This window comes from Festucalex cinctus, chromosome 3 (assembly GCF_051991245.1).
Source record: "Festucalex cinctus isolate MCC-2025b chromosome 3, RoL_Fcin_1.0, whole genome shotgun sequence".
NCBI lineage: Eukaryota > Metazoa > Chordata > Actinopteri > Syngnathiformes > Syngnathidae > Festucalex > Festucalex cinctus.
The window spans coordinates 15,430,219-15,455,984 of record NC_135413.1 but is presented as its reverse complement, the minus strand read 5'-3'; the positions used below and the strand labels follow the sequence as shown (position 1 = coordinate 15,455,984).

Here is a 25,766-nt window from a genome sequence, read left to right as displayed (position 1 = left end):
TGGTGTAAATTGCTCTCATTAAGTCATGCCATAGCATATCAGTCAGCTGTCACAAAAGAAAAAATAGTAGTCTTACTCTTAAAGTCCAAGTTGTGCTTGAAATGTTTTTTTTTTTTTTTTTACAAAAAGCTCTTTTTTTCTAAAATTTTTTTTCTCAGGAATTGGAATTTCTAAAAAAACATAACTATATTCTCACACAGATAACTGAAGAACGAAAAAAGATAGAAATACACTTCTTCTTTTCTTGTGACAGAAGAAAGTGTAATCTTTCTTTTGGTATGTTCTATGTTTATACAGCAATAGAATACATTATTCTGTGGGCCTTGCGAGATCAGTCAAAATCTAGTAAAACGGCTGGTGGCTGGTATTGAAGGTGGTTGCTTAAATTGAAAATGGCTGGTATTCAATGAGTTAACAGAAATGGATCAAATGATGATAAAAAGTGTGTTGTCTTGGGAAGCTAGCTAACTACATAGCTTGACATGAATCGGACATTTAAACAAAAAAAAAAAAACGAGCTCAAAATAAATTTAAACATGACAAAATAACTATTTAAATACAAAACATACATACTAGGGGTGTGAATTGCCTAGTACCTGACGATTCGATTCGTATCACGATTCACAGGTCACGATTCGATTCGATACCGATTAATCCCGATACGAATTCATAAGTCGATTGTTGCGATTTTTTTCATTCAAATTTAGAAAATACTAATCAGAAAGCTTGTAGAGTGTAAGATTTATATGAAAATGTATTATTTATTTATCTGAAATTTCAGTCTTATAGAGGTTGTAATCTGTTTCATGTTTGAACAGCATTAAAATAAAATATTAAGGCTTAATGTTCCGTTCATATAACATTCTTCCATGCTCAAGGTGTGAATCCTAAAAAAAAAAAAAAAAAACGTGAACGAAAGGCAAGTATGGCTATTGTTTACAAGTACAGTAGCTCTCCACAGTTGTTACTGTGCGAATTCAGCTCTTCAGCATGAACCCCCCGTGATCTTGTGGTCTCGCGGTTGCAGAATACAACCTCCTCACACACCACACTCAGTTTGAATTGCAGTCTGTCCGGATGCCATACGGACACCATACCTTTAAGGGAGAGGTTGGAATATGAGAAAGGAAAAGTGGTTATTTGCTATGTGAACGGTCAGCTTTTGTGTAGAGAGTAATGAGGATATGACTTGCTGTCTCCTTGTTTTATTGTTTACCTCGCTCATCTCTACAATAATAACTACTCACATACATTATCCATTGATTGCAGGGCTCCCCCCCCCCCCCCCCCCTAAGTACCTAACCTTGATCGGCTCCTTTCTTTAGAGATGCCATTCATATTACATACATAATATAGTGCTTCCCCATGCAGCTGTGATGACCAGCTTTGCATGGCCTCCCCTCCATATCATTAACCACCTGGATAGTTCTGTTTGCTTTCCAAGCAGGCTACCCTCAACTACTCATGCACTGCAGCAATGAAATGCTATTTATCGACCTTCCTTACAAGGACAAATAAATCTCCTATTTTGGGAAAAAAATAATCATACCATACCTTTTCAGTTTCCCATATTCCTCTCACTCAAACAAATAGCACAAAGCAGGATATAGGAAAATAACAGGATACATTGTAAGATTAGAGAGAAAAGACGGTGAAGGAATGAGTCAAGAAGAGGAAGCATAGAATATGGAGGAAGGAGGTGGTGAAGCGTTTTGAAGTGCACAGCTGCATTTGTTATGTACAGTATGTGTTGTACTTCAATACACTGCCAGAAAGGAAAAAGAAAAGGTAAAATGGGGATTTGGGGTGGTGGTCTGGAACACACTCTGTCTTCATTCACAGACTGGCAGTCTGAACAGCTTGTTCCTACCAATCTTTGTGTCATGTAGTGAGAATGTCAAGTTACTGTGCAGTAAGTCTTTGTTTGGTACACCAAAGGTTTAGGGGCCAGACGGATGCAACAGAGGGTTGAGTTTGAGAGATAAGCACGTGTTGAAGAGTTAACAAAAAAAATCTAATAATTTTTGCATGCAAAAATATTTTAATAACTACATATTTTATTCATATTCTCCTCTGTCGTGCCATTTGTATCTGTCCTTTCCAGAGAGGGTCGAGCTAATTGTTAGGATGAAGGAGGAGAGTTTGTACCACCGTAGGTTGTCTTTATGTCCAAATGCCACTTCCCCACCCAAGATTGACACTCGCACTCTCACGAGAAACCTTTCATATGGAGGAGACAACGACCTCTACAACATCAGCTCAGGTAAGAAGCCAGCAGTTGCATACAAATGAGTAGGCCTGAGCCACTGTTTATTAGCCATGTTTGGCTCTGTCATGCTTTGTCAGCTGACTGGCTCCTTCAGTTCATGTGTCTGTGTGTGACTGTTTATTGTTGGTTCCAACCAGGCAGTGAGACTGACAGGCACGATAGCTCCATGATGACTAATGAACTTAGTCCTGCCCAGTCACCAGGCAGCAAGGTAAGAACACAGATCCTGATTGGGCAATTCCGTCACAGCTTCCCCAACTTTTTTTTTTCATGTTAATAGTACCATCTGATCAATTGTTTAGGGTAAATTTGCAGCACATTATTACTGTGGTGGAAAAAATTGAAATTGTTTTCATCAGGGTCATGTGTGAACCACAGGCGAATTAATTGTAACTTAGACCTTTTCGACCTCAGGCTGCCCCCTTGTGCTGTTGTACTAGTTTTCTATTTGTCTCAGTTTGTTTGAATTTGTCACACATATCAATTAGGATTGGCCAATGCCACGCCTACACGTAATGACTAAGGCTGACGGTGGTTGGTGCCCTTGTGGCGATTTCTGCCGCCTGATCAATGCCATGACCCCCGACCGATAACATACATGCATTCCTCCACCCTCCTGGCAGGAACCACCATCTTTTCCAAGGTTGACCCTGTTGCGCATGTACCATCAGGTACCAGTTAGTACAGTACGCCCACCAGATGTGCTGCAGACACACCGGCCATCACACCCTTTGCCCTTTTCAAATTCTTACAGATGTCTTTTGCCCTCAAGGGTTTCAGTCCCTTATGGATTCTGTGCTGTGTGACATGCTGTTTTTGTTTGTCTACTTACGTGACATCCTGGTTGCCAGCACAGGTGTACAGGAGCACTTGACACTTCCACCTGCTGTTCCAGCTGTTCTGGGGTGAAGGCCACAAGGATGACGTGAACTGGTCCTTGGGGATATATGAAGCTTTTGAGGCAGCCGAGACTGCGTTGGCCACCGGTGCTCTGCTGGCACACCTATCTTAACAACCACCGAAGTTACCCTCACAACAGATGCGTCAGAGGGAGCAGTGGGTGGGCGGGGCCTGGCAACTACTGGCCTTCTTCAGCAGGCAGCTTTGACAATGAGAGGAAGTACAGCATTTCTGGAATGGACCTCCTAGGCCTCTTCCTTGACACCCAACACTTCAGGTTCCTCTTAATGGTCCACAAGCCACTGACCTTTGCCATGGCCAAGCCCTCAGAGATGTGGTCTGGTTGTCAGCAACATCAGCTCTGCCATTTTTGAGTTCACTTCAGACACTGCCAAGGACAACTACCATTGCAGACTGTCTCTCCTGGTTGGTCGTGGGCGCTGTTACCTTGGGACATGATTATGCTGCCATGGCCGAAATTAAACTACCATACAGCCCTCACTTGACAGCATCTGGAGGACATCATGTTTGATAACGCCAATGCCACGCTCCTCTGTGATGTTTCCACAGGCCAACCCATGGTGCCAGCCGGCTGGCGGCAATGGGTTTTTGACACCATCCATGGCCTTTCTCATCTAGGTGCAAAGGTTTCCACTAAGTTGATGGTGGCCAAGTTCGTCTGGCCTGTTCTCAGGAGAGATGTCAGGATGTGAGCTTGCTCCTGCTTTGCATGCCAGCGCGCCCATGTTAAACGTCATACCAGAGCCTTGCTGGTACTTTATCTAGTGCTGGAGAGACATTTTGAGAGGGAGTTAGAAAATTTCTGGGTTCATAGGAAGTGTCTTGATAGCCATGAAAGGGTTGAAAAGGGGTGGCTGATTTGAAAACTATGGGGTATATTCACTAAAGGTTTGCATAGCCTTTGCGCTGCGCTAACCGGTAAAAAATTGAACAATCCGAGAGCGCCTAATTCACTAAACTAAAAGCGCAGATGGGGAAATCCGTCACTAAGTGCACTGCCAACCAGATTGCAGATTGCAGATTGTTATTTGCGCGTATGTAAATGAGGTAATTTGCATACATTTGACGCAAAATATGCCCACCCCAATGAGACTCATTGATATATAGCGTCTAATTCACTAACGCCAGCGCAACTAGCCACACGGAGTTTGCGTGACGCAAATAAAGTTTATGGAAAGAATGTATAAACCTGCCGCGCCCTCGATCCCGTGATCATGACAGCAGTGCATGGTGGTATGTGGAGACGCATGGTGCACCTGCCAGATGCGTACTCAGAAAATATATTTTTAATAAATGATCGCACCAATAATTTGTACGTTATGAATTAATGACATCGTTGTCATCCTCGCTGCTCTGTACAGCTTCATGGCGCTAAATGAGGAAAACGCTTCTGTCCATCTCGGTCCAACCTCGCTTTCTGATAATGTCATCTTTCCCGCAAGGGCTCAAATCCATTGCCATATATGGTAAATCAGACGCAAATTTGCTCCCAGCTGTCAGTTTTGTGGGCATGTTTGCGCCGGTATATGATTAGAGCAATATCCTGAGTGAATAGGTGGGTAACTGGGCGCAGACTGCGGGTGTAGTTGTGATGCAATATTTCGCGCTATTAACGGACGCAGCGCATTCTTAGTGAATATACCCCTATGAGTTTTGTTGTGGAGATCAAATTGACATGACGCGCCTTTGTCATCTCATCTCGTTATTTTCAGTATTCCCACAACCTTGTACGATTAGGTTTTCTGGAATTTTCAAACTATGTGGCTAATTGAAATATATTACATTTGCAACCGAAGCACACCGGTATATTTTTTCTGCTTGCCACCTAAAAGTAACGTAAAAGCCACCTATCTTACTTTTTGTTTTATTTTGTTTTTGTTTGCTCCAGTCTGAGACGAGGATGTTTAATGGTCTAGAAAAGGACTGTCCCTCACCGACAGAAAAACTTGCTCGAAAGGAGTCTCTTAAGGTACAGACATGTCATATAATTGTTACAATTTCATTAAGCTCTCATTCTATTCATAATTCAAAAAAGAACCATACAGAATTATCTTGTCTGTTTATTTTAGTCAGGTATTAGCTTTATACTAACATTATAAAATTCATTGATTTTGTTTTTCAAAGTGCTGTGAATGAATTGTACTGGATATTATGCTTCCATTTAGTGATGTACTTAATTTATATACTTAGTTTTAGCTGTCATTTTCCTCTTCAACAGGTCCAAAAGCAGAATTACCGTCAAGAAAAGAAGCGAGCTGCCAAAGAACTGTTTAGTGCGCTGAAGGACCCAAGTGTTGTCATTATGTCAAATTGGCTCAAGGTGAGGGTGTTGAAGCTATGCTATGCATGCTTGTTACTGAGACCGTACAGACAAAAATAGATGTTATTTATAAGCTGTTTTGACCAATCGTCATCCTTTGAGCAGACAGATCAAGCAACTGCGGGAATGATTTCAGACGTGTGGATGGACAGTATTCTTGTAGTCAGCAATCTCTTCAGTGAGCTGTAGAATCTGAACTTCACTAGAAATTTCACTAAATTACTTTATTAGAGAAAAAAACCCACAATATAAGATGTATCAATTAGGCTTTGCTATGGCATCATTAATGGCTGGCACCAATTTTTTTGTAGGCAAACTCAAATGTCTTTAGGACTCCAGGACTTATGGGCAGCCTAAGGCCTATCTGTGTACTAATCAAACTGTCTAATCAGCATCTTGATATACCTTGCCGTTGAGGTGGAAGGATTAACTCTGTCAAAGTCAAGTGCACATATTTTGATAGATCTGTGAACATTTGACTGGAAAAGCCTTTTTATGTACATAGAAAACAGCATCATGTTTTTGAGTTCAGCTCATGATGGAGCAAAGACAATAGTGTGATGTTTATATTTTGTACAGTGCATAAATGGCGGATAACGTGTCTGCTTGCATTGTTGTTCGAGCTCAAAAGTGATTTATTTTCTTATTTTATGAATTGGAGATACCAAAATGTGCACATAATTATATCTAATTTTCTGTCTGATGACATTGTTTGTTTGTTTTTTAAATAAATCAGACTTTATGTTCAAATAGTTATTCCGTACTTGAATATTATTTTCATTCATTTATTTTCAAATACTTTTTTACTTGTACTTAAGATTGATTTTTTTTTTTATGACTTATTTTTACTTTTGCTTGAGTAACATTTCGAAGTAACGCTACTCTTGCTTGAGTAAATTTTTTTCTTTTTTTTTCTTTTCTTTTTTTGCTACCCTACCCACCTCTGCAGAGGGAACAGTATTCATATTGCTATTTCTATCTTGTGTTCCTATTTTTATATGCGTTGTGATATTTAAAATATCCATCCCAACATTGCCTTTGTGCTTTTTCAGATCCGGGGTTCTTTAAAGAGTTGGACCAAGCTGTGGTGTGCCCTGAAACCTGGTGTTCTTTTGATCTATAAGACCCCCAAAACTGACCACTGGGTTGGCACCGTCCTGCTGAGTGCCTGCAAGCTCATCGAGAGGCCCTCTAAGAAAGATGGCTTCTGCTTCAAGCTTTACCATCCACTGGACAAGTCCATTTGGGCTGTCAAGGTCAGCCATGTTTGTAATCTGGGTGCCCCCATTGATCAGCCATCAATTGCTGATGGCTAGGTTTGCTTTAAATAGGCTTTGCTGGATCTTTGCTCTCCCCACATAAAACTCTGTGCAAGAAAAGTAGGGGAAGCGATAGAGAGTAGAACTGAAATAAATTTCATAGTGGACCATGAATCAGCATCAACAACGCTATCAACAATCAGTAATGTTAACTGAAGTTCTATCATTCATTGGATGTTCTTCATAAGAATAAAATAATATATATATGTTTTTTGTTTAAGATTGCTGCGTTTCATTCCCATGATACATTACACAATGTTTGATTGAATGTTTAGGGTCCCAAAGGAGAGAATGTAGGCTCCATCACACAGCCTTTACCAAGCAACTACCTGATCTTCAGAGCATCCTCGGAGTCTGATGGTGAGAATGTTTGTCAATTTTTCTTCACAGGGCTCCAGACTAACTTTTTTTGATGAGGACTAGGGGTTCTATGGCTCAGTGGTAGAGTGGTTGTCTCCCAACTGTGAGGTTGTGGGTTTGATCCTCAGCCCTTGTGACTATGTCGAAGTATCGTTGAGCAAGACGCTGAATCCCAATTTGCTCCCAGTGGACCTTACAGTGCCCTGCATGGCAGCAGCCGACCACTGGTGTATGAATGTGGGTGTGAATGTGAGACATTGTAAAGCGTTTTGGGGACCATATGGTGTAGCACTGTATAAAAAGCAGTCCATTTATCATTTAGGAGGAGAATGGCCCCTAACCTGAAATTTTAGGGGCCCAAACTATAAATTGACTTGCCAAACAAAGTAAGTATTCACATTTCCATCCATTTTCACTGTATTGCTGATAAATGGGGTACATTTTGGAGCAGAGAATGTCTTAAGAAAAAATGCACATGCATGAGTAGATGAGAAATTTACTTTCTCAAATTTTAGGGACAAATTGCCACCATATAGGGGCAGTCTTGGAGCCCTGCTTCAATGTAGTATATATACACACTTGTAATCTGTTTGCCTCTTCAGGCCGATGTTGGATGGATGCACTGGAGCTTGCTCTGAGTTGCTCCAGCCTCTACAAGCTAACGGCCAAGTCAGGAAAAGAAGGAGATATCAGCACAACTTCTGAGTCTTCCCACTTCCTCCATCTTCTGCAGTCTACCACGCTAGCAGACACGGAGCTTTTGCAGTAAGTAATGACTGAAATTACATCATACTAAACAGCAGTGATACCTAAAACCACTGTGCCACGGCTCACTCTTGTGACTCATAGTAGTTGAGAAGAGTTTCATTTACACAACAGATATTTTGCTGCCATCTTGTGGACTGTATAAGGAGTGAAAAGCCTTTTTGGGGAGCAGAGGGTACTCTCAATTACTTGAATATGGCTCAGTTCTTATTTCCTGCGAATAGCGGTGGAACGCTGTATAGATGCTTTTTGTGACGTTTTTGTTTGGTGATGTTCCATAAGATTTTTTTTTCCCAATGTGCAATCAAGGTTGGGAGGTACTGCACTCCAGCCCATCACTTACACTCCACAGCAGCTGAATCACATGAACTTGTTTTGTGCTTAATATGTACATCAGCATGCCAATAAGAATGTGGTGGTTTGCATTTATGGGCATTTTCATTATACTCTTTCAAATCATTTTTTGAACTGCTGTTTGAGTGCCTCAAGACAGCTTGTTTCTCCACCCCCTTTTCTATGGTTTCACATTGTATTGATAGTCATCGAGCATCTTCCAACCAATGGCAATAACCAACATGGTCACATGACTAAAGCAGGAAATTCATGAAAAATGCGAGCAATGCAGAACGATTCAGTGTTGCCATCCAGCAAACATGAGCGAGCACATTAGTGTGTAGCAGTTAATAAAACAGGACTGTAATCTTTTTAGCCTTTTTGATTGAACACATAATTGTACACTAAGTAGGACAACACCTGCTCGCACAAACAGCTGGATTTACTGGTAACAAATAACCTATATTTATTTAAATATAATGAGATTGTTTGTGTACTGAGTATGTTTTAGGTTTCAGGGAATGATTGATGCCCCAGCTGCATAACATTTTAGCATTGATTAATTCCAGATTTGATTATTTACAGATTTTACTTTGTTCTGGAATGTGATTTTTCTGGTCTGTCCACTTGGGTGTTTGAGTTCCTCATTTGTTGTTTCCTTACATTTTGTAAATAACCCCGTTCATTGTTGTTGAAATTTGGACAAGAGTATAGTCGTTGGAAGAATGCTTCTTCTCTCGGAATTCAAGCATTTGCGTTCCTGTTTTGAAAGGTGTCATGGTTGTCAACACAGCGGGTGCACTGACATCCAAAGAGGGGGCTGTAAAATGGCTATTCACTTGGATTTACTTTTCGCCTTTCTTTAGGCCTTTAGAAACACTTGACTATATGTGTTAGGTATATTGTAGCTAATTGGTAAAAGTACCTATTGTAATACTAATAAATGCCTTTAAAACAATGCTTTCACATCGTGTTAAAGGCCCAACAGAGCCATCTAGTGGCTGTATGGGTGTAGTAGAGGAATCTCAAATGCGTTCACTTAAAGGGGACACACTGTACAGTACTGTGCAATCAGGGAGTGCCTTGGGATCCCCTAAAATAGTTAAATGAGGTGGCTGGGAAGGGGGAAGAACGTAGATGGATGGATGAATTGATACTTTTTATTTTTTGTATAGAAATAATGCATGTTTGAGTACCTGCCCTGCACCCAGCAAGTATGGAATTAAACAAGTAACAACCAGTTCATCTCCGTATTTCTAAAAATGCATGTCACAACTTGGGCATAATGCTTTAACGTCAACTTGCTTTGTAATCTTCACGAGAGATTTTTTTTTGGCCAACAGATCAATGAAGTAGTCCGCCAATGTATTAGAAAGTAGTTAAAGTGTTTGAATAGCTCATTGTATAGATAACTTTCATATTGATGTTACTACATCTCTCTTCCTCTAAGATTGAATGAGTCTGTGCTGCTGGGCAATCACCACATGGACCATGACGGCTTTTCCGACAAATCAGAGCGTGACGGTCACGATGACTGGGACACCTCTGCAATTGATAATGGAGGAAGGTTGACAGAGGAGAGTGACGTGGACCAATCAGATGAAGCGATGTCTCCCATGCTTCAGGGGACAGTTTACATTGAGCAGGGTACAGAAGAAATGGCTGAGGTAAGATCACATGTACACTAGTTGTCCTTTTTTGTTTGTGTTACAATTTTGTTCACAAACTTACAGCTGTTACTTATGTCTACATATGATTTATGCGCCCCAGGCTGGAGAGGCATCACAAGTTGAGACTGTTTCCGAGGAAAACAAGGGTCTGATCTGGGGTATTTTGAAGCAGCTTCGACCTGGCATGGACCTCTCAAAGGTGGTGCTGCCCACATTCATCCTGGAGCCTCGCTCCTTCCTGGACAAGCTATCGGACTACTACTACCATGCTGATCTTCTCTCACAGTCAGTATTGCTGGAAAGCTGTAACATATGATTGTCATATTTTTTTCACACTATTTAATGATTGCTACTTCCCTTAGAGCTGCACAGGAAGACAGTGCATATGGTCGAATGAAGCAGGTGGTCAGATGGTACTTGTCTGGCTTTTACAAGAAGCCTAAGGTAAGATATGTTCTAGGTCAAATTATATTTACCCCATTGTCTCTAGTACAGGGAAACCCTAAATTCCAACAGCTTTCTTTGGTAAGACTAGGCAGGGAACGTTAAGCAAACTTGAGACATACACAATTATATATAAAAAAACAAAAAAATGTGATTACCGTGCTGGAGCCTATCCCAGCTATCTTTGGGTAGAGGCGGGGTACACCTTGAACTGCTCGTCAGCCAGTCACATGGCAAAAATAGCAAACAAAACAACTAATCACATTAACACCTACAGACAATTTAGAATCTTCAATGAAGCTACCATGTCTTTGAATATGGGAGGAAACCAGAGCTTCCAGAGAAAACTCATGCAGGCAGCCACATGCCATGCAAACTCCACACAGATTTGAACCCATGACCTCTGCTCTGTGAGGCAAATGTGATAACCAGTCATCCACCATGCAAAGTTCTTAATTATTACATGAATAGCTATGGCATTCTACTGCCAAAAAGTAATTTTAGACTTTCCATATTTTCTTTTCTGTCTGTTAGTCACATGATACACCTTCAGTGGTGCAAGCATTGAAATTGAAGAAAACAAGATGGAAGAAAGTTTATTTTGTTTTTTTTGTTTTTTTAATTCATGACTTTAATTAGAAACTTGATAAGCTAATACGTATTTGAAATTTGAACATTCACATTTTCATTCATCTGTTTTTATAGCACTCAGGACTATATAATATACCTATTGCTCACTCATGTTAAGATTTTATAGGATCTAATAACACCTATTATGTATAAGACTCTAGACCAGGGGTGTCAAACTCATGTTAGCTCAGAGGATGCATGCATGGAGGAAAATATATTCCCAAGTGGGCCGCATCGGTAAAATAACGGTATCTAATTTAAAAACAATTACCGTCTTTTATACGCAGATTTTTGGACCAGCCCTAAATTACGGAGCTCAACTGTAATCATATTGTTCCGAAAAATAACACAAATGCAAATGGAACGCGGCAACACTTTGCCGGTATACGTTCTGGACGTGTTAAATCGACCTGTTTTGCATATATATTGTTCCCAGAATGCATTGCATGGCACCGTTAATGCCGTTATAAGGATGCTAATCATTGTCATATCTATTTGTGTTACCAGTAATTGAATTTGTGTCGTATTTAACACGTTTATGTCGGTCTTTGTCTGTGAATAAAAAAATAATAATAATAATAATAATAATGAAATGAATCGTAACTTTAAGTTGTGTGCAAAATAATGACATCCAGGACGATTCCTCCGTACATCTCATGTACGCTCATCTGAGGACTGCTTGTGAAATTACACATTTTATATGTTTTGATTGTGGCTGGCTGATTAATTTGTCCGACATTACAATTTTATTTTTTTTTTAACTTTACAAAATCATCTCAGGGGCCAGATTAAACCCCTTTGCGGGCCTGATCCGGCCCGCGGGCCTTATGTTTGACACCCTTGCTCTAGACTATATAATATTACCTATTGCTCACTCATGTTAAGATTTTGGAATTCAAGAGTTTGTGGCTGCATATATTCCAATAAAGTTATTGATAATGTGTACAGTCCCCATAAGTTAATTGTATCATTTCCTTAGTACACATTTACAAAATAAGATTCACTGACATATTCTTATCTGCATCTTTAAATTTCCCAGGGTCTAAAGAAGCCTTACAACCCAATATTGGGGGAAACTTTTCGTTGCTGTTGGCCTCATCCCCAAAGTGAAGGCTGCACTTTCTACATAGCTGAACAGGTGAAAACCATAAGACTCATACACATAAATCTGGCAAACAGAAACTACGATGGATTATGAAATGATGCAGACCCACTAATCACAAATGTAACAATTTTGAAACTGATACATGCCAGATGAAGTCTTGACAGCCCCGTGTTTACTCTCCATCATTGTCACGATGTTTCTTTTTCCAGATTTCGCATCATCCGCCCATTTCTGCCTTTTATGTCTGCAATAGGAAGGATGGCTTTTCCATCAGTGGAAGCATCTTGGCAAAGTCCAAATTCTATGGTATTTATTATACTTCAGTGTTCTTTTCCATTTAAATGCTTGATAGTCATATGTTCCCTCTTGTATTTTGATAACTTGATTCTTTATGAATGGTTAAAAAATAAAACATTGTACTGTATGATTCTTTAAAGCGTTAAAACATTAACTCGGTTAATTAATTCCTGTTTTGGCCTATAACCTGCAGCCAAACTTAGCATGAAGATGGTCAAAGTTTTACTTTCAGTTTTGCTTCACACTTGTTGAACAAATATCAAGTAATTTGTGCACTTTACAAAGGCAAAATCAAATAGCATATTAGTTGTGCGTCTTTGATATATCATGTCAGAGTAAAATACCTGATCACATTCCCTCCATGGGGCCTCAAATGTCATCCTTATGAAGTATGCTGTTTGTGGCACAAGGATCAAAGAAATGTATTAGACAGTCTTTGATTCTAAATATATTTTCTATTTAATGATTTTATATTAATACTGGACTGCTTTTTATACCCCATTTGTTGCCCAAAAGGCTTTTCAATGCCTCACATTCACACATTCGCTAATTGCGAGATTCTACATAACTCAAGTAATATCTGTGACAAGCTTTGAAGAAAAAAGTAGTAAATTGTGATTAATCACGAATAATTATGGAAAACTGTGCAATTAGTTTAAATAAAATAATCGTTTGACAGCACAAAGATTACATGATTTTATTTACATTTTTTCCCATGATGATACTGTTTAATACATTGTCGTCTTACTTATTAACTATTCAGGAATATTATTGAACCTATTTTACATTTTGGAATGACCAAATTTTTCATAAAAGGAAGTTTCGGCGGCAATGTTGAACACTAATTAAATTCTACTCCACTTTTCTGTTGTGTAGGTAACTCTCTGTCTGCTATTCTGGATGGCAAAGCGAGACTGCTTTTTCTGAGCAGAGATGAGGAGTATGTCATCACAATGCCTTATGCTCATTGCAAAGGTAACTGTCCACTTAGCTATTTCACTTATTTATATAATATTTAGAGCGTTATAAGTTGGGGAAAAATATGACACACTGCTTGTAAAAATTCAGATATTGCTTAAAAGTTTTCATTTTGCACATTGTTAGATGAAGTTCTAACATGCATGTCCATGTCCTCCAAAGGTATCCTGTATGGCACAATGACACTAGAGCTGGGTGGAAAAGTTACCATCGAGTGTGAGAAAAACAAATGTTTCACTGAGCTGGAGTTCAAGTTAAAGGTAAACTGACAGCATTTGCTGGTAAATTAGCTTGCATTCAAGGCAAAAAAACCATGTTGCTTTTATTCACTGCAGCCTTTCCTGGGAGGTCCCTGCTCTGTGAATCAAATCAGTGGCAAGATCTTTGTGGGGGATGAGCTTGCTGCCACTGTTGATGGCCATTGGGTACAAAAACCTTTCTCTTTCCTATTTTATTGTGGGGGGGTTAATCCTTTGGTATGAGAATTGTGCATTGTTTTGAAGATTTTGAAATATAACAATAGTTGGCGGGAAAAAAAAAAAAAAAAAAGTTAAATAGTAGCTAGCAATATTTTCCAGGGCAGTTTCAGAAGTGTCCAAATAGCTCATTAGTTTTCTCTATATGCTCGCTATTTTTATTTGTGTAATTTGACTTTTGTTAATTGTTTATTTTTTAAGGTATATAATAATAATAATAATAATAATAATAATAATAATAATAATAATGATGATGATGATTAATAACAACAACAACAATACTTGATCGTTATTTTGTCAATACAAAGGCTGCCCCGAAGGATCACATAAGTAGTCTGGAGGCTTGTAAAATTAGCACAGCAGGGAAATTAAACTCCCAGTATTAAATTATTGTTGATCAGTGTCTTCACATAAACAAAGCTAAAAAAAAGAAAGAAAAATAGCATTCAGTGAAAAATAGGGTTTCATGTGAAATATTGTTTTTTTTTTTTTAAATTACCTTAAGATGGGAGGCAATCTTGCCCATCCCTGACTATAAAGATAAAGTAAAACAAAGAGGTGCTCATCTTGGTTTTTTTTCCGTTGTTGTTTATTCATTTCCTGCCTTTCATGACACATTATTTGATATTTTTTGTAATCAGGACAGTGAGGTTTTTATTCATGAGAAGCGCTCCGGGCAGCAGGCAACGTTGTGGAACCCAACCCCAGATGTCCGTAGCAGTCGTCTCAAGAGACATGTGGTCCACTTTGAGCAGCAGGGAGAGTTTGAGTCTGAAAGGTAAACGTGGAGCTCGGAAGAATGAAATGGCATTTTCCTCACAATTGTGTTGATGAAGATCTTGGCAATCTAGTTTAAATGTATTGTTACTACTTCTTTATATTACCTCATTTTTGCTAGATAAGAAAAATGTCAGCAATAGAGTTGAGTTGAGTTGAGTTGAGATGAGAGTTTCCTCACTTATAGGTTGTGGCAGCATGTGACCAAAGCAATCAGAGAGCGTGACCAGGTGCAAGCCACACAGGAGAAGTTTGTGCTGGAAGAAGCACAGCGCAAAGAGTCCAGGGAGAGAGGAGACAAACCCTGGACCCCGCGACTTTTCTGTCAGGACCCAGTGACCTCAGAGTGGACCTACAAGCATGTGGAGTACGAACACATTTTAAAGCGAGCACAGTCCTCTCTCTGCATTTTTAGTTGAACATATGTAGTGACAAATGACCTGTCCGATCGTGTTCGCTGTAGAGCCGAGCCGTGGGAGCCCGAGCGCTGTCTAGTTCAGTTTGAGAGAGATGGAGTGATTCAAACGCTGGAGAAAACGCAAAGACGGCACAATGGACTCTCTTACAGCGACAGCTGGCCCAGGCAACACAAGGTTAGTCACCCGCCTTTGTAACAGTTCAGATTTGATAAGTAAACATAATTTTAGAGCTTTTGAATATCAACTCAAATATCCGGACGTTAAACTGACTTGTACTACATGAGACAGTGGAGTCATAGTCATCAACTGGCTGAATTATTCAAATTAAGTAACTTGGGTAACTACATTTAACTAACCAAAAAAAAAAAACTCTTTTTTTTTTTTTTTTTTTTTTTGCAGGCTAAAGTGAATGGGACACACAGGAAAGCCAGCAGTCAGCCGTCCAGTTGCAGCCAGAACACGGAGAGCAGCAGCAGCACCCCAGAACCAACACACGAGTCTTCTGATAACGAGGGTGTGTTGACGTTTTAGGACTTTCCTGACATTGTCATATGTATTTAAACAACAGATTTACAGTTGGTCTGAACCAATTGTAAATTGAATTCATGTTCTTTACTTCATCGTTAAGTAAATTAATTATACATTTTTTCACCAATGTCACCCACTGACAAGTTGAGTGTTGAAGTCAGCCCTGTCTATGTTCATCGAAGTAGAAATTAGCTTTTCTTTTTGTTTGATGTGTTGTAAGATTTTGTCATCAGTAGGGTATCTACCGGTACCTAAACCTAATCATTTTGTAACCGTCATGTTTTCAGAGTTCTCAAACCACTGTGCACGGTGCAGCAAGGACATGGCCCTCCTCCAGACCTCCCTCACTTCCATACAGAAGACACAGCAAGACATTCAGAGGTGATGCGACGCACAACAGTGATTTTGCTAGGGCAGGGTACACACTTAATGATTTTAACATATCAACCAGTAGAAATAGACCAATTATCGGCCGGGCTGATTATTGTTGCGATATTTGGCATTTTGACAAATATCTTGAAGGCCGATTCAAGCTGGTATCTTACTGAGCGGTGAATACTTGTGAACGTACGGTTTTCATCAGGATCTGTAAGATATTCACAGACAGTTTTTACTTGTCATAACGACATTTCGAACATATTCAGACAATTTTTCCACCGTCTGCGAAAATCTTTTGAAGCCTTTTACAAACCCTGACGAAAACTCCAAATTAGCTAATAGCTACGTTCGCAAGCATTTGTCGCTCGGTGAGATACCAGCTTTTCTGTTGAAAAAAATCTGTTGAAATTTTAGGAAACTTTATTTACAGTGGAAAACTTTAGGGAACTACTGTATTTATTTGCTTAGTTTTTAATTTATCTTAACACATGCTGATGACCCTGGAAGCTCCCTGCATTTTTTGTTATAATTTTTAAACAAAGCTGTCAATTCTTTATGTTTAAAACTAAAAGAAAAAGTTTCTCTCTCTCTCTCTTGCTCTCTCTCTCAATTTTGACTCTATTTTCTCTTTTGCTGCAAATGAATATTTGCTTGGAATATTGGTTATCTGTCTCCTTCACTACTAATAATCGATATCGGTCTTAGGGAAAATAAATATATTGGTCTATCACTAATAGGGATGTTCGATACCACTTTTTTTCAGACCGATACTCAGACCCTCAGTATTCACCGATACCGATACCGATACCAACTGCCGATACCAGTAGTACATTTTGACAAATTAAAAAAATCACTAAAAGATATTTTTAAACAAATATATTTCCTTTAATTTTGACAAAAAAAAAAAAAAAAAAAAACAGCACAGTCACTCTTCAATAGTCTTAACGCTCAAAATAAAACACAAAAATGCTCTTTTAGTTTAAGATTCACAATTTTTAAGTATTTCCAAACCGGTGAAGTTTTGGTGAAAAACTGCTGCAAGCTAGCGCCAGTTACAGGCAAGGAGGACTCACTTAACGTCTTCCCCCTCTGCCATCGGTCGCTTGTGCTCGTCTGCATCACGAGTACTCGAGTACTTGAAAAAAGGCTGGTATCGGCCCGATACCGATACCTGGTATCGGTACTCGCCCATCCCTAATCACTGATGATAAGACCACTCAGTCTCCTCTCCTCTTTTTAAGCCAGATGTCTGCACGATGTGTCAGTGTGGTGCCACATAGCATCCAGGCTACTAACAATAATTAAAAAAAATGAAGAAAGTTAGTAGTAGAAAAAAAGAAATAGAAGAAGCTAAGCTAACTTTTAGTATAACGGTTTGCAGTTGGAAAATCTTGTCTTTATTGTGGTGAATGACTTGGGGGAACGTTGAACAAAATACTCAACACAAGCAGTTGCCAATTTGTTGGCATTCAAAGCACACCTTGGCTGTCGTTGTAGGAACCTGTGCGCTCTGAGTCGCCAGCTGATTCAGCAGAGGGCAGCAGATGACAGCGTGTCTTGGATGGCTCGGCACTGCGTGATCGTCTGTTTGGTGCTCCTCTCACATCTCCTCCTCCGCTACGTCTACGCCTGAGATCCTCGGGTCCCCATCCAGCACCCACCTGACATTGGACCCCTCCCACAAGCACAAACTAATCAGCCGGAGGGGCCTAGAACTCAGATGAGTGTTGTGTGAGGGACTCAGTCCCATTCTTTTTATTTTCTAGGGACAGGCTTAGCATGAACATTATAGCAATAAACACAACCAACACCTGTCAAACGTCTTCAGAGAGAAATGACTCCTCCCCCAGTGTAGCCAAGCTGAAAGAGCACCGGCACCCACGCACTTTGGACAGGAAAACGAGGGATGACAGAGGGTCTTTCAATAAAAAAAGATGAGTTGTACAATGAAGAATTAATTTCTCAGAACATCAACACAGACCACCACCCCTTAGTGTCTTTATCTACTTGCCCTGCAATACTGTCTATCTGTAAATGTGTTGTGCGCGTTGTTTGTATGTACTTTAGGCCCTATATGCGCAGGTCGATCACTACGCCAATGTTTCCTATAACTTCCACTCCAGATTTTGGGCCTTAACCGCTGATGCCAAAAAAAAAAAAAAAGTAGGAAAAACACGTCACATACAATTGAAAGAAGGAACATCTTCCAGCAGTGCAATTCTGCGTTTTGTATTTACTGTACTTGCTCACTCATCCACTCTTGTCTCGTCTTGTAATGAGAATAATTTTACCAAAACAGTATTTATAATCCGAAAGGACAAAGAGTTCTTGTTTACAGGGAGCAGTGTGTGTATGTGTTTCTAGTGACACATACTGTAGGAAGGAAGGCAAATGTGGGTCAAGAGTGAGAGCCATACAAAGTGTCTTTATATTTGTGTGCCTGCTGTGGCATAACGGAAAGGACGATTGTGTCACACTGCGTTTGGCTAGCTCTGGATGCAGCTTATGGAGTTAGCATAAAACAAAATGACTTTGGCCAATGGAAAAAAATACGTATGCCTATTAGATAACATATTGAGAGTTCTGTAGTTTGACATTTTGTTGTTTGTTACCATTTCAATCACTTCGAAAGATTATCACCAACATTTTTATGATTTGATCTGTTGCGTCTGTGTTAACTAGTTGTAACAGGTTATTTTAGCAGCATGCCAACACACAAATGTAAATAGCCTAAAACAAATTCAAGTGGATTGACAGTTAATGTCAAGTTCCTAACGATGGTAAATTGGCTACCGACAAATGTAGTTATTTTCTTCCCCATTTGTTAAATGGCCATTTGTTGTTCATCTTGGTCCACAATGTTCAAATGATTTTGAAAATGTAAAACACGATTTGTTGTATGTTCTTTTCGAAGGTATGTACATATTTGTCTGCAGTGCTTTTAATCACTGCGATACAAAAAAGATTTCAGAATGTATTTATTGTGTGACGTTACCCCGTTAGTAACTAAAGCATTCTTAGAGCATCGAGACCAGGGATGACAATCTTGCTCCCAGAGTTGTGTGCTGTCCTCATGTATGTATTTGTGTGTGAGAAAGCCATTGAGTTATGCTAAAAGCAAAGCCATGTCTGTGACTTTGACTTTGTGTGTGTGTTTTTTTTTTTTTTTTTTTACACATTTTCTAACATTTCAGTCCAGTGCCAGAACTGATGTACCCAAGGGGAGCAAATTTTAGCGATGAAAGTCGACTCTGAATGATTTTGTGTACTTTTTAAGTTCTTTTCTTTATTTTCCCGTTTTTATACTCAATCGCCCTTTTCTGGGATTGTATATGCCACTTATTTTTGTTACATTGAACAAAAACTCTTCAAAACACACGATGCCCAATTTGTTCCATTCACACTTGTTGCACACTGTAGCACTACAGTAAAAACTTTTAACCCTGATACTGCCTTTTTTTTCTTGATTCATGTTTGACTGAAATGCTGTGCCTCAAAAGTATGATAGTCCACGTTTAACTGATATTTTTATTTGGTCATAGCTCATTTGTTGATTATAATTAGAATTACCCACAATGCATTATGCATTTGTGAACGTTAAGCTTTTGATTTTGTCATCCAAGCAGGTTTCAAAATACTCTACTGGGCTTTTTCCTCTGTGTGACATCAAAAGACGAGCTCATCGACGCAAAATGCTCTTATTCATGGTTTTGTCAAACGACAGAGGAAAACGTCTCTGCAGTTCTCTTGGGGAGTTGTGGGACTGCATTTCAACTATGAAAAATACCTGTTCTAAATTCATACCTAGCCCAAGATGACCTTTCTACTGGGCTGGGAGTGAAACCTGAGCTGAGTGGGTGAAAAACCCTTAATAATAATTTTAAAAAAAAAATCACTTCAATTCATGGAAATGGCTTTCCTATATTTGTCCACTAGGTGATGCTACTTTTTCCATTCAAAGTCTGCATAACAAATAAATTGAAAAAATTGACGTTGGCTAATACTGTCCATGAATGGGGATTCTAGGATCAGTAGTATAAACCTGATATGCATTTTTTTCATATCTGTGGACTGTGGTCAAATGACTTAAACATACATTTGGTGTTTTTATTGCATCTGTATTATGTGTGTGGAGCGTATCAACTCGTGGGAGTTTGCTGTCTCCGGTTTCCGTCCCTTGCAGATAACTAAATGAAGATACCAGTTGCACTCACTTTGGTCATTCTCTTCCTGGCTTTAGGTTTGGGTGGCGGGATGTAATGTGTAATTGCTAAGAAAGAAATTGCAAAATTCACACGACCCTTTTTGCCCTGTTGCTGCTGGTGTTAGTATATTTTGGTGTTTGCAAAACGAATTCATTAAATAAACCAAATGTAAGGCTAGCAGAAGACATTGTTTTATTTGTTTTGGCATTTTTCATATATTTTAAATTTGAAAGTTTGAATCGGGTCTATCTGATCTGCAACATAGCAAGAGGGTTGAATGTGTGCTTGTTCAAAATTGACGTGCCAGTGACCTCCCTTTTTAATTGTCTGTGATTTGATGTATTTTAATGGTTCCTAAAATATCTTGCCTCTCCCATGCGTGTTTGTTTGCGACGGCGCTAGAGAATCATGCAATTACAAACACAATAAATACCGTAACTACCTGACCTGGATTCATTCCAGTGTCTTCAGGTTAGGTAATGGTTAGTTACTTACATGACAGATACTCAACAGATGTGATTGTCAACAGGTTATTACTTATGAATAAAACACAATATAAAATCTTCTATCACATGGAGGGTCTTTAATGCTGAAAAAAAGGTTTGCAATAATAGTTTCCATTACATATTTTTCTTCTTGAGCTTTAGTTTGATGAGCGCACCGTAAAAATGTGTTCTATGCTGTTCCCCCTTAAATAACAGGTGGCCATAATGTACATTTCAAACTGTCAGAACAAATAAAGGAGAGGATATAAGACATCTTTGGAGATGGAATGTGAACTTAACAAAGCAATGTGCCTCTCATCATTTGTGCCAGAGACGCATGCATATGAACATACAACAAAAACACATCAGATAAAGTACTGCACATGCTATGTTGCTCAACACAATTATTGGACCACTACCAAATGTAAGTATTACATATACAGTTTCACTGAAAGTACAACTCTGTAGGTCCATGTAACCGTGTGCAAAATAGCACAATTATACCATACAAGAGGTGTAACAATTTATTTTCTTTCACTGTTGTGTGCTGGAAGAGCTTTATTAGGGCCAAGAACTCTTTTGTTTTACACTCCTTGGAATATGCGGGTCTGTCTGTCTGTGACCAAGCCTACCCAGAGCTGTGCTCCAGCATTTGTTTTGGACTCAGGTTTGCTCACACCCAGCCTGTGGAGGCCCATTCCGAAAAAAAGCCAGCTCACCTTTTTTGTCGAGACAGAGGACTTGTTGGGACTTGTTGGGACTTGTCTTCCACTGAAGTGGAGCAGGATGAGAGGGAGGGGAGACTGGAGACTTTCCTGCAGCCTGTTTTACATGTAGACGAAAGAATCTTTGATGGTAGCTTGAAGAGGGCACACGCCTCCTGTAATGGTTATGAACTATTCAAAACATACCTTGACTGAACTCATGTCTGTACACCATTTATCCTTACCACAAATATGTTGCCGACTAACTTCTGCCTGGCAGTTGAGTGCCGGGTTTGAATTGTGACTCAAACACTCCTGTGTAACGTTTGCATGTTCCACCTCTGCTTTCTCTCACATGCCAAAACATGCATGTTAGCTAGTTGAGTACCATACTCTAAATTGTGTGTGATTGTTTGTTTGATTGGTGTTTGTCTATATGTGCCCAGCTTCAGCTTAATAAAGTGGTATGCTATAGAAAAAGGGGGAATGGGCGGCATTTTGTCTTGTATGTTGTTTTAAAATGTGATCATCCAAAAACTACACTTACCATTTTCAGTGGTTCTTTGTATAGGTGTGGTACATGTGCTCCTAACTTATAACAAAGGGATAGTTGTAACTTGTAAAACTCTTGAGTTTGACCAATCAGAAATTAGTTGCGGTGATGTCATCTATACAGTCCATAAACACATAAATGGAACTCACTGGTGAAGTCTCATGTCTCTGAGTTGAAAAAATATGAGCCAAACAAACAAACAAACAAACAAACAAACAAATGATTTTCCAGATACGAAAGTTAAAATTTTCATCACAAATATTTTTTGTATAGTGTATTATGTCTATTGTGATTTGATGTATTGCATTAGCGCTAGCTCTGAAGCTAAATGCTAATAACAGCTAGCTGTTAATTAGCACAAAAAAAAGAAAAGAAAAGAAGTGTTACTGTCTCCCCTGCTCGTTTTCCCATTTAAATCTAAATGAAAGCTAGTTCTCAACCAATAAGAGAATAGCATTTGCCCATCATGAGTCTGTTGTCGACTTGTCGTCCTCCCTGGAATAGAAAGCAACCAGTTAACAATCACATAATGCTTAGACAAACAAACACAAATTGTTGTTTGACTGGCAATGGCAGTGGCGTTTAGTCCCAGAATTGAAAAATTTTTGGACTCGTATTTAGTAGGGATGTAACGATATCCAAACATCACGATACGATATGAAGGTCACGATACGATAATTATCACGATATTGAGGGGATGTTGGCAATACAAAAAAAAAAGTCACAATATTGTAAAATAAAAATAAAAAAAGACAATATTGCGCTTTTGTACATAACAGCAATACATATAAACTAACTACAATCTCTAATAACAGTTCATATTGAGGCATTTACTCGCTAATGCAAGCACATATTGAGTTAATCATAGAAGGGCCAAAACATCCCTAATAAAAATTAAACTGCACTAAAAAACAAAAAAACTAAAAAACTAGCCACCAGAGGGTGCTAGAACTGCACAAATTGAAATCAACCTGGCTTTTAAATATTGTGAACATTACGACAACGATATTGTTGAAGTTCTAATATCACGATATTGCCTGTATTGTTACATCCCTAGTGTTTAGCTTTGTCCTGTGTGGAGTTTAGATATTCTCTGGATCCTACCACATTCCGGAAACATGCATGTAGGTTCAATGAAGGCTCAAAATCACCCATAGCCTATGTGTAAAATGGTGAATGTGGGTATGAATGAATGGTGTTTGTTTTTCTGTATCTACCCTTGGCTGCTGAGTGACCAATCCAGGGTCTATCCCACCTCTCTATTTCTGGTATAATAAAATATGAGTCAGCTGGGATAGGTTCCACAGCCTCCAGATAAACTGAGAGCCTAATAAAGACAAACCCTAAAGAAAATGGATGGGTGATATTTACACAAGTTAATTGCTGTGGTATTGCAATGTATTTAGCAATAGGCTAATGAATAGTTCCAAATTTGAATATTTGTTTGACCTTAGTATAAAACGGGATCATTTAAAATGATCAGTAGTCTACTGCGCTTTCTTCATTCATTTTTATTGTTCTATCCTCGCAGAGCCCAAGACAGCCACCCCTTTTAGTTTCAAAGTTCAAAGTTGACTCACCAAAGCTTCGTCTGTCTTGAACGGAAAGATGAATCATTGACATTTACTTGTTTCCCTTTAGGGTTGGGCACTGATTTGTTTGGGAATAGAGCGGTGCCTCTTCTTGTCAGTTGTGGGAGGTTGGTGTGGTTATTAAGAAAATGGATGCGTGGCGACGGCGGTGGTGGTGGAGGTCCTGTGTTGACAGAGGCTGAGGAGCTTCAAGTGGTGAGAGGATGTGATAAAGATCACTTAAAGCACTGATGTTGATAAATGTCTTCCACCCAGCTGTTACGCAAACAAAAAATATCTCTCTTAGCTCTGCTGTACTTATAAAGTCACTGCATTTGTTGTCATGGCAGCAAGTTGCGTACATACCTGCCAAATCAACATACTGTATTGTGAGCTACTTGACCACTCGCTGTCTTGTGCCAAACTTTTACAAAACAAACACTGGCCTGCAGCAGATTTATGACCAACAAATAGATTAGTTTCTCTGTAAATAGCTCCAATTATAGTTATAGAAAAGTAAGTGACAAAAAAGTGACAAAAAAAAGACGCACCCTTACAGTATGAAATACCATAAATAAATAAATAAATACATATAAGATTCTCTTGAAAGATAATGATTTAACTTCTACACTTATGCAAAATTAAAAAATGACAAACTCTGAAATGTACAAAAGTAAAAATACATTTTTACTGTCAATTACAATGAGATTTAGTTGGGGGGTGGATTTTTTTTCTCTCTTTTTCTCTTTTTTTCATTTTTTTTAAAATGCGAATTGAAACTAAAATTGGCATGCTGATTCCAAAATTGCAGTCATTTTTTTTCAAGGTTTTTCTCCACAGCTTACCCTCCAGATAAGAAAATTTCAATTGATTATCTGTAGCAAGACTGTAGTAAGAATTTTGATTATGATTGGACTCATCTACAGCTTTGTGGCAACTTGTTTGTGCAATCAAAATTGAGACAGTGATAGAGGTTTGCAGCTACCAATAGGTTAGTACTATCAATATCTGTAAACAGAAAGCTAGGTTTTTGGATTTTTTTTTTTTTTTTTTTGTGCCAGTTTTCAGAACTCATCACTATTACCTATTAGTGTTTTATTTACGTACATTCATACACACCTACACATTTATTTTTTAAAGAAAACAGTAATCTTATACTTAAAAAAATTGATGTGATAGAGAAGAACTGAGATCGTTTTTGAATTCCATACTCAAAAATTTGTTAAAAACAGCTTCCAGGCCTCCACACAAAATTATGTTCCCCAAGTGTTATAAATGTAATAATATGCAAATGCATATAAAATACCCAATTTGATAAATTGGCACACCGGCAAGAAAGAAGAAATCACTGGACTCGGCTTTGCTGTAGGTGATCTCATCTGTGTATTTTAGATTTAAAGTTTTATATATTGTGTCATTGCAAATAAATCATAATTCGTTACTTCCCACCACCGTCTACGCTTTTTTGTTTTTAAGTACAAATCCAAAGGGCATTGTGTTTATAGGCTGTGCAATGGCCTAAGTGACCTTTGACCTGTGTATGCGGTCTCATGTGGTCACATGGTAACTCAAGCTAGATAAGCCATCTGCTTGAGTGCTACTTGTTTGATCTTGCTGCCTCACCCTGTTTACTTGCGGCCTGTTAGATGCGGTTACCCACTTCCTGTTCACGCCAGAGCTCGTTCTGTCATCTCAGCAAGGCGAAGTTGTGGTGTGAGTGCGACGATGCCGTTCGTCCTCTTTCTTCCTGTCCCCTCTTAAATGGCGGTAAACAGTTGCAGCTGCTGCTGCCGCTGCAGCTGGGTACAGTACAGCAAATAGTGAGAGGCTGAGAGCTGTAACGAAACGAGTGTCTCAGCTGGTGTATGCGTGTTTGAAATCCTACACGTGTCGCACACGCTAACAGGGTCATTATTGGCATCAACACACAGTGATGTGACATGCAGCTGTTTGTTGATAGGGTTTAATTGGAAACTGAATTGAAAGATAGATGGATGGATGTTCTTTTTACAATAGTGCTATATTTTTATCTTTATTAAAGGCATCTTGCATAAATTGGCTCTTTGGAATGGATTAATATCATTTCAATTCATTTTAATGGGGAAAAAATGTTTGATATTAGTCAAGGTACCACTGTAATATTAATAGAACATAAATATCCCGTGTTCCAGGCTCAAACTGTCACCATTATTAAATAATTTACTCTACTCTTACACGATATGCTTTAAGATATTTTCATCCATCCATCCATTTTCTTGA

At 38.9% G+C, this 25,766-nt stretch overlaps 1 protein-coding gene across 1 annotated transcript in view; it reads left to right on the top strand.

Moving 5' to 3' along the window:
* The window catches only part of osbpl5 (oxysterol binding protein-like 5), a 30,558-nt gene extending 11,122 nt beyond the window's left edge, over window positions 1-19,436 (top strand). The window contains exons 3-23 of the mRNA XM_077516023.1: window positions 2,105-2,263; window positions 2,407-2,480; window positions 5,079-5,159; window positions 5,409-5,510; window positions 6,563-6,766; window positions 7,105-7,189; window positions 7,792-7,954; window positions 9,738-9,954; window positions 10,058-10,242; window positions 10,320-10,401; window positions 12,071-12,169; window positions 12,346-12,442; window positions 13,310-13,408; window positions 13,574-13,671; window positions 13,747-13,836; window positions 14,529-14,665; window positions 14,852-15,031; window positions 15,128-15,257; window positions 15,483-15,597; window positions 15,899-15,992; window positions 17,487-19,436. Of these exons, the coding sequence (XP_077372149.1) occupies window positions 2,128-2,263; window positions 2,407-2,480; window positions 5,079-5,159; window positions 5,409-5,510; window positions 6,563-6,766; window positions 7,105-7,189; window positions 7,792-7,954; window positions 9,738-9,954; window positions 10,058-10,242; window positions 10,320-10,401; window positions 12,071-12,169; window positions 12,346-12,442; window positions 13,310-13,408; window positions 13,574-13,671; window positions 13,747-13,836; window positions 14,529-14,665; window positions 14,852-15,031; window positions 15,128-15,257; window positions 15,483-15,597; window positions 15,899-15,992; window positions 17,487-17,622 (2,604 nt within the window). The 5' untranslated portion in view covers window positions 2,105-2,127 and the 3' untranslated portion in view covers window positions 17,623-19,436. The remainder of the gene's footprint in view (window positions 1-2,104; window positions 2,264-2,406; window positions 2,481-5,078; window positions 5,160-5,408; window positions 5,511-6,562; window positions 6,767-7,104; window positions 7,190-7,791; window positions 7,955-9,737; window positions 9,955-10,057; window positions 10,243-10,319; window positions 10,402-12,070; window positions 12,170-12,345; window positions 12,443-13,309; window positions 13,409-13,573; window positions 13,672-13,746; window positions 13,837-14,528; window positions 14,666-14,851; window positions 15,032-15,127; window positions 15,258-15,482; window positions 15,598-15,898; window positions 15,993-17,486) is intronic.
* The last annotated feature ends 6,330 nt before the right edge of the window (window positions 19,437-25,766 follow it).